Source organism: Crinia signifera, chromosome 5 (genome assembly GCF_055691185.1).
Source record: "Crinia signifera chromosome 5, ASM5569118v1, whole genome shotgun sequence".
NCBI lineage: Eukaryota > Metazoa > Chordata > Amphibia > Anura > Myobatrachidae > Crinia > Crinia signifera.
The window spans coordinates 156245638-156254922 of record NC_139221.1 but is presented as its reverse complement, the minus strand read 5'-3'; the positions used below and the strand labels follow the sequence as shown (position 1 = coordinate 156254922).

At 41.1% G+C, this 9285-nt stretch overlaps 1 protein-coding gene across 1 annotated transcript in view; it reads left to right on the top strand.

The window, feature by feature from the left end:
* The first annotated feature begins 4589 nt into the window (after positions 1–4589).
* PKD1L1 (polycystin 1 like 1, transient receptor potential channel interacting) overlaps positions 4590–9285 on the top strand; it is a 167611-nt gene continuing 162915 nt past the window's right edge. The window contains exons 1-4 of the mRNA XM_083145173.1: positions 4590–4605; positions 4953–5174; positions 5262–5381; positions 7901–8069. Coding sequence (XP_083001299.1) covers positions 4590–4605; positions 4953–5174; positions 5262–5381; positions 7901–8069 — 527 coding nt within the window. The remainder of the gene's footprint in view (positions 4606–4952; positions 5175–5261; positions 5382–7900; positions 8070–9285) is intronic.

Below are 9285 nucleotides of genomic sequence, written 5' to 3'. Positions count from 1 at the left end.
TCCGGGTCTGACCCGCCGCTGACCCGGATTTTTCGGCGGTGTAAAAGGGGTATTAGTTTTCTGTTGAGATAAATGTGTGTACTGTAGAATAACTTAAGATGCAACATTATATAATACCTTGGAATTACTACTCTAAGTAATGGGTAATTCATTCAATACATCTATGTAACACATTTTGTTTTGTGTTATCAATGTTTATTAGCACTCCAAGTTATATATAGCAATAGTTTAAAATATCATCCATGCGGAGAGTGCAAACATAAAATATTCTAACATACTCTATATCAGGGGTGGGCAATTATTTCAGCTGGGGGGCCACTTAATACTTCCAGCAGATATTTGAGGGCCGCACTCCAGAAATAGGGGGTGTGATCACTCAAAAGTGGGTGTGTCTTTGAATGTATTGTAGCACACCACTTGTAGTTGCCCCTGTGGTATCCTAGGATCCCACTATTGTACCTACAGGAGGTAGCTCTCCCATGCTGTGTGTCTCTGGGTAAGTGATAAAGAGGACACCTTGTGTGGCATGACTGGGGTGAAACGTTGCAGCAAGCAAGTTACAGGTATAGACAGCAGGGCAATAAGCCCATTATGGAGACAGACCCCGGCAGAGGGGCAATGGGCCTTATTCTAGTTCACTCTTTCTGACAAAATCCTTCTTAGATGGACAAAACCATGTGCACTGCAGGGGGGCAGATGTAAAATGTGCAGAGAGAATTAGATTTGGGTGAGTTATTTTGTTTCTGTGCAGGGTAAATACTGGCTGCTTTATTTTTACACTGCAATATAGATCTCACTTTGAAGTAAAACCCCACCCAAATCTAATTCTCTCTGCACAAGTAACATCTGCCCCACCTGCAGTGCACATGGTTTTGTCCATCTAAGAAGGATTTTGTCAGAAAGAGTGAACTAGAATAAGGCCCAATGTCCGGGAGTAGGAGGGATGGGGCCAGGCTACATGACAGATAATTCTGCTAGCCACTTACCTTCTCCTTCTTGCCTGGGTTGCCCTGCTCCTCCGCCTTGCTATCTCCCCCCAGTGACTGACTGCAGGGCTCCTTGTGATAATGATGATGATGATGATGGCAGCAGTGCTGCCCGATCCCCCTGCCCCCCCAGCTGTGCAGTAACAGAGCAGGGGGGATACACTGGCTGGGACTTCCTTAGTGACATCAGACACTGGGCGACGTGGGGGGGCACAGCCAGCATGCAAGAGAGGATCACCGGTGCTCCTCCCCCACACGAGCCAGCGTCTGACATCACATAGGAACCCCGGTTGCCCCCGTGATGTGGCCAAGATCTCCTCAGCGGTGCCGCGAGTAAGGACTGCAGTGCTGTAGCACTATGACTAGCAGGTACGTTGTCATAGCGCACAGGTGCTCTATATAGCAGTAGAATAAATAGTAATAATATCTATTTTTCTTAAATGTACAAACAGGTATTTTAAGAATTTTTTTTTGTCAAGCTATACAGTGATATAAACTTGTAATGACAAAAAAGCAGTGTTCTGTTCTATGAGCAATAAATATAAATGCTAATCCATAAACCAGATAAGCTTTTCTAATTCAGTTACTCATTAAAAAATGACATAATTAAAGTTTGCCTCGCAGGGTTCAATTATTTTGTGAATACTATCATTGTTAAATGTACGAGGATAATGTACATGTTATGTTATAGTAATGCTAACACAAAAAAAAAGATATTCACAAGGTACAAGGGAACAAAGCTGCTCTTTAGAGCAATAGTTCAAAGGGCAGGAATTCTGTTACTAAGGTCATCCCTATGCAACAGAACCTTCTTGAAATGTTCCTCACAGTTCTGGAACATGATTTTGTGTGCAATTAATATGGTATCTGGTAAAACATAATCTACATGAACTCCAGTGACATTTAAATGCATCTTTAATAGGTGTATTTACTAATGTGTAGTAGTTTGAGGCCATATGAATGCTGTAATCAATACTGTACTATTAGATTATTAAATATCTTAGAATGGAGACGTGTAGCGATTTAGTAGCAATGCTATATTGATGCATTTTTTTTGATTACTAAAACACAAAATATAAATATTATTAGTATGACCTAAATTGACAAGCAAAAAATAAATGCTTTAATCATAACCACTTACCTAGGTAAACACTATACAGTATGTCTCCCAATCCTGCGCATATTGGGTACATCGTCTAGTGTGTGTTTACATGATATGTGTACTCATGCAGGTTGCGATGGACCTGCAGGAGGACTGTCAGGGTACGTCACTAGCGATGACATGCTACATTCTGCAACATGTCAATTGGCCCCTCCCACATGATGTCAGGTTGGATACACATCAACTAGTGTGTACCCCACTTCAGGGGTCTATCTACTAAGCCTTGGAGAGAAATAAAGTGGACAGAAAAAAACTGCCTTGTTACAGGCTATGCTTGAAAAATGTCAGTTAGGAGCTGGTTTGCTGGAATATACCCCATAGTACCAGCCCATCAGCTACTATATGCCCTGTTACAACCGCCTTGAAATATGACAAGAGCACTTTGGTTGGTACTTTGGGCCTTATTCTAGTTCACTCTTTCTGACAAAATCCTTCTTAGATGGACAAAACCATGTGCACTGCAGGTGGGGCAGATGTAACTTGTGCAGAGAGAATTAGATTTGGGTGGGGTTTTACTTCAAAGTGAGATCTATATTGCAGTGTAAAAATAAAGCAGCCAGTATTTACCCAGCACAGAAACAAAATAACTCACCCAAAACTAATTCTCTCTGCGCATGTTACATCTGCCCCACCTGCAGTGCACATGGTTTTGTCCATCTAAGAAGGATTTTGTCAGAAAGAGTGAACAGAATAAGACCCTTTATCTCTAACCACTTAATCTCTCTAAGGCTTAGTACATAGGCCCGTGAATCTTACAAACAATCAGCCAGTCTTCATCTATGGTACAAATGGCAATGAACCGCCGGAGCTGAATCTTAAGATGACGGCAATACAATCATCAAATTGTAAGTATAAACCAATGCGTTTTGGCAAAAAAATGACTTCATCAGGGGTAGATATACAGTAGGTTTGATTGAACACTATAACTGAAATCATAATACATAGTCAAATATTTTAAAAATTAAAAATAATAATATACAGTAAACATAAATCATAATGATTAACAGGTGTGTTCATCATTATGATATATGTTTATATTATTCTTTTTAATAGTAATTTTTTAAAATATTTGTCTATGTAGTATGATTTCAGTTATAGTGTTCAATCAAACCTACTGTACATCTACCCCAGATGAAGGCATGTTTTGTCGAAATGTGTTGGATTTATACAGTACTTTCGATTTGATGATTGTAGTGCCGTCATCTTAAGATTCCGCTCCGACGGTTCATCGCCATTTGTACTATTGATGAAGACTGGCTGATTGTTTATAATATATGCTTATAGTACAATTTCTTAGTTTTAAAAACTATTTTTACACTAAATAGTATTTCAAAAACGTGTTTGAAACAATCATTTGTTATGCATTAGTGCCCTCTGAACCTACCCTTCTCCATTTCTAAACTTTGAATCCTTTCCAACAGGGGATTCCCTCAGAGGTGCTGCTCATATTCCATAATAGTGCGGGTTGGAGTCTTTTTTATCTATATTTGTATACAGTATGGACACATAGGGCCTGATGCTGGTTCACTCGTAAAAGCCAATTCTCTCTCTAATGGACAAATGTAACATGTGCAGAGAGAGTTAGACATGGGTGTTATTTTGTTTCTGTGCAGGGTAAATACTGTCTGCTTTACTTTTACGCTGCAATATAGCTATCAGTTTGAAGTACAAACCCCATCTAAATCTAACTCTCTCTGCATGTTACATCTGCCCCACCTGCAGTGCACATGGTTTTGGCCATTGGAGAGAGAATTTGCGTTCGCAAACCAGAATCAGGCCCATAGTGCTGTGTGTACGGGTACTCTACAGACAAGCCGTACATTTGCTACAGTATCAGCCAGTGACTGATATCCCAACTGTGCACCAAGTTGTGACATGAGGCACAACACATCTGGCTGACAATTGGTGTGTGTGCACTTACCAATTGTCAGATAGGACAAACTACATTATATCTAGGTATGACCCTGACCCTGCTCATTGTAAAGTGGTATAAAATCAACTGGCCGGCTTACATAACTGGGGCAGGTGCAATATAAAGTGCAGGCAGTATAGTGTGGCAAAATGGGGCAAAGTATTACAGGGTCTCTGTAGAAGCATTGGGAAATGGGCCCTTTCATAGAGGTGTTATGAAGCCACATAGTTTTGGCAACACCCCTGACTAGAAATGTATGCCATATGTACATCCTCACCTAATGGATGAAGGAACCGCAACACAGCAATGAATAACCTCCTTGCCATAAAGGCAACAACTTGAATGTATCTGTTTTAAGTTACTTTATTTTCTTATTTGGTATTTATTCAGATGTACAGAGCCTATATGTTTGCCATATGGAAATGCAAAAGAAATGGTAGCCATTTTCACCAGTTCCGGTTCTCCTAGTAATAATACCAACATAAGCCTTCACACTGATCAAATTCAAGCAAGGTATTTGGAAACTTTGATGGAGAATACTACAGGTACAGTATGTTCATCACATTTCACCACTACAGACATCTACTAGATCTTGTGCCACTATGTTTTGTAGTTGATCTGTCAGTTCTGTAAAACACCTTTAAAATAGAGTTAAATCGTAACAGGCAAATAACTTATGAATATGCTGGTCATAACCTGTTTATAACAGTCAAGAAGCTTAATAATATATGGCATTGTAGTCAGATATCATTGGCCTAAGATAGCAGTCATCTAATACACATATACTTCCAATTCTTAATGACGCCTCTTGTGTACAAGTTGACATTAGCTCGATGGAGAATAAATTTACTAAAATGTCTTAAAAATGTTTTTAATTCCCCTTTCTTAGTAGGTGATCACAGTGCTAGAGCTGCAGCATTTATTGAGTTATTTAACAGGACAGAAGAGACCGGTCCTTACTATGCACCAGTAGCCCCGTCTGGCTTGTCAGTGGTGATGAATTCCAGCAGTGTACATGAAGATGAATCAATTGTATTCAACACAACTCTCACAGCTGGCACTAAGTTGTCATACATGTGGAACATGGGGGATCAGATCACCTATATCTGTGAAGGCAAGACTAAACTCATTATTTATTACATCTATCTTTATTAATTTAGCAAAGTTTTTAAAAAAAATTTTATTTTTGTCATTTGTTTAGGACCTGCGATTACTTACAAGTTCCCCACTACTGCAAGTTATAACATTAGTGTCACAGCTTGGAATGAAATGGGAAGGCAAGAAGCCTGGAAGGTTGTAAACGTATTGCCCAGAAAGAAAGGTGTGCACCATGCTTTACCATATATTCCTCTATAGCCCAAACTTTGCCACATATTCCTTGCTTATCATTGCCTATTTCATAAGCACATTGTTTCATAGATTGCATGCTCTTATTTGATGAAAAAAGCTTTTCCACAAAAAGCTTTTAACCCTTTGCAGTCCAATTTTTTATTGCAAGTCAAACAGTCTGGTTTAAATGTTTAAATTAATTGTAATTTTTTTTTAATTCAAAAATGGTCTACATTGAATGTTGAATGATGATAATGTTCTTATTTTAAAGTGGTTCACCACTGGATCTGCTACTAGCACTAGGGCTGTTGAGCCTGACTAGACATTGGACCTGAAAGAGTTAATACTTTGTTGAAAAAGTACCGGTAGTTGATTTCCAGATATTTATATTTATATAACTTACATAGGTTGCAAATGATCTGGGCCAGTAGCTAATCTTAAAAAGACCCAATGTACCGATGTTTGTTACACGGCAAACTTTTTCCTTTTTACCTTACTCATCATTTGTCTTATATCGGAACCATAGTGCATGTTTACTGCATTTTAGCCTACTGCAGCAGTGAATAGATATTGTGTTCACGCACACAACATCTATTCACGGGAGTCAGGGGGACTGGAGGCATGCGTGTGGCTTATGATCAAGGTGTTCTCGTGAGGCCATGTCCCTTTTTGGGAGTCCTAGCTATGATGTCCAGGTACTTGTTTCCTATCTGGGCGCCCATCGCGGGCATCGCGGGTACATCGCATGTCATTATAATGACATGCGATGCGACCGACGCGATTACCGCGATTTTACATAGGGACCAATGTTAAATGTCCCAATTGACCCGCGATGACCGCGATTTACCATAGGAAACAATGTTAAATGGATCAATTTCCCCAAATTATCATAGGGAACAATGGGAAATGGGGCAAAAACACCCCTGAACATAAAAATGTCCCCCCAAAAGTAGTTGACGCCACCCCGCCATCAACGTGAACCCGAAGCGTGGCGAGCGCAGCGAGCCCGCGAGTGGCGGCGGTACGCGTCCTCCGACCTTTTCATGCCCTACTATCCACTAGGGCGTGGAGTGAGAATAGAATAGTGTGGCGAGCGCAGCGAGCCCCGCGAGGGGACGCGGATACCTTCACAGTTATACGCGTCCCCTCGCGGGCTTCCCAGGTGTCCATGGCGACGCGGACACCTGGGAAGCCCGCGAAGGGACGCGTTTACCTGTGAAGGTATCCGCGTGCGCTCGCCACGCTTCGGGCTCGGTGGCTCGCTACGCTCGCCACACTATTCTATTCTCACTCCACGCCCTAGTGGATAGTAGGGCATGAAAAGGTCGGAGGACACGTACCGCCGCCCCTCGCGGCCTCGCTGCGCTCGCCACGCTTCGGGTTCACGTTGATGGCGGGGTGGCGTCAACTACTTTTGGGGGGACATTTCAGTGTTCAGGGGTGTTTTTGGCCCATTTACTATTGTTCCTATGCTGATTTGGGTAAATTGATCCATTTAACATTGTTTCCTATGGTAAATCGTGGTCATCGCGGGTAAATTGAGGCATTTAACATTGTTCTCTATGGGAAAATCGCGGGCATCGCGTCTGGCACATCGCACCCGATTTTTTATCGGCCGCGATGGCCACGATTTTACCCCCGATGCCCGCGATTAAAATCGTGGGCGCCCAGATAGGAAACAAGTACCGATGTCCACAAAGTTGAAATGTCGACAGATACCATATTGATATATTCTGAAATTTTAAATATTGACATATGAAATTTGTTTTATTTATTTACTTATTAACAGTTTCTTATATAGCGCAGCATATTCCGTTGCGCTTTACAAAGGAGACAGTGATACAACAAACAGGGTATTTACAGATGAGGTTTTATGGGACTGTTTAGATTAGTGACTGGGGGAAGGTTAGGCTTAGGGGTTTGTGTTAAGCGTAAGTGGGTGTGTTAGGTATAACAGTTAGGGATAGATGGCGAGTATATCCCGGACAACTGGGATCAGAAGACAATGGTGGAAAATGACTAAGGGATGTTGCAGTTGGGCAACCAATCAGAATCCTATTTATTTAGCACCTTCTAGAAGATGATAGTATCTGGTTGGTTGCCCATAGCAACATACCATCTCAAACTCCCATCTTAGTAAATTTGACCAATGTTGGGTCCAAGTTGTCATTTATAAAATGTCCACATGATGAATGTTGACATGGTAAGGGGTGAACTGATAAAACGGTACTTGTGTAGTTTCACCGTGCAAGGGGACTCAGACGCCATGCTGGCGCCGTGAAACTACACAAGTACCGATAAAACTTTGCCAGGCAAACCAATCATTTATGAGCACGCAATGTGTATGTGTTGCCGACTTGCATGCAATTTTGAATCAGCCCCTTCGAATGTAAAATGCATTTATCTTTAGCTGATGCCCAATTCTTTTTAGACAAACTTAAGAACATGTAGATGTCTGGATGGTATAAATCTTTTTTTGTCATTGCAAAACTTTCTTACTTTTTTTTTTAGCAATTTACATTTATACCAATGCAACAGTCTTCTCCACGGACATGTTCATCAATTTTACAGCAGTGACTGAACACCGCGGACCTTTGCATTTCATCTGGCAGTTTGAAGGCAGATTACCGGAGAGAGCAAACGGGAGAAGCATAATAAAACGATTTACTCAAGCAAACAGGCATGTAATACATTTAATAATGATATTCATGTGATTAAACAAAATGTACAATATTTAATAAGTAATACACAGTTCTAAAGTGTTTGCAATAACCATATGGCAGCACCATAATAGGGCTTTAAAATGCACCGTTCCAGCCACGCCCTTAATGCATGGCATCATGTCAAGCTGCTAAATGTCAGAAACAAAAGCCCATAGCATCCTCGGGAGGTGTGGGTGGGGATGTACAGACTCAGTGTACATGTCTGAAGTGTACAAAGGATGCTCCGGGCAGTGCTGAAGTAGCGATATTGGTTGCTGGGTGCCACGCCAGGCATCCTGATAACCAGATGCAGGGACTGTGGGGCAGCAACGAAGAAACCCCTAAAACACTGCTCTCTATGCCATGGAACTGCTCGCACACACACCTAGTTACGGATGTGTCAAATAGTCACAAAATATGTTATTTATAGGCTGCTGATAGTAATAATAATAATAATGATAGATTCATACAGAATGCGTAATCCTGCATGTCTGCACCTCACTGTGAGTCAGCCTATCAAAAATAGTATACTGTTTAACATACTTGCCTAACTCTTGAAAATTGGCAGGGGTGGGACCAGATGACACAATTCCTGCTGAATCGCATCCTTGTGGCAGGGCTGCATAAGAGTCAGCAACCCTGCTGTTTCGGCAGAGCACAGGGACAGCTTCATGATGTTATTTGTCCCTGGGATCTGTGTTCATCTCACACCCCCTACTGAAAATCAACATTGGTTAACACTACCATGCGTGGGCTGAATGACACATCAGAAGCTGCAACCATGGAGACCATTTCTTCTTATTAGTGCTTACATGTTCATTCCCCTATTTTAAAGTGGCAAATGTAAATTATTGTAAAGACATGTGGTTATATAGATTTAAAAGCATGAACTAATAAATTTTTTCCAGGTAAACCATTACATTTTAGAAATGTAATATTACAGTAACAGGTAATTAAATATTGAAATACTCAATAAATATGGTTTGTTATTGAATTAATTCATCTTCTGGAATGTCCAACAAGAGTCTCTCACCACCTCACAAACTGGTCATCAGCCTCTCTTCTCCGAGCTTCTTCTGGAGAGGACAACAATAAAGTAGATAAGTATGATATACTGTACATGTACAAACGCTACATACAAAATAGCAGCTGCGAATGCATCAGCATACAACTCAGGCCCATAGATCCAGTTCA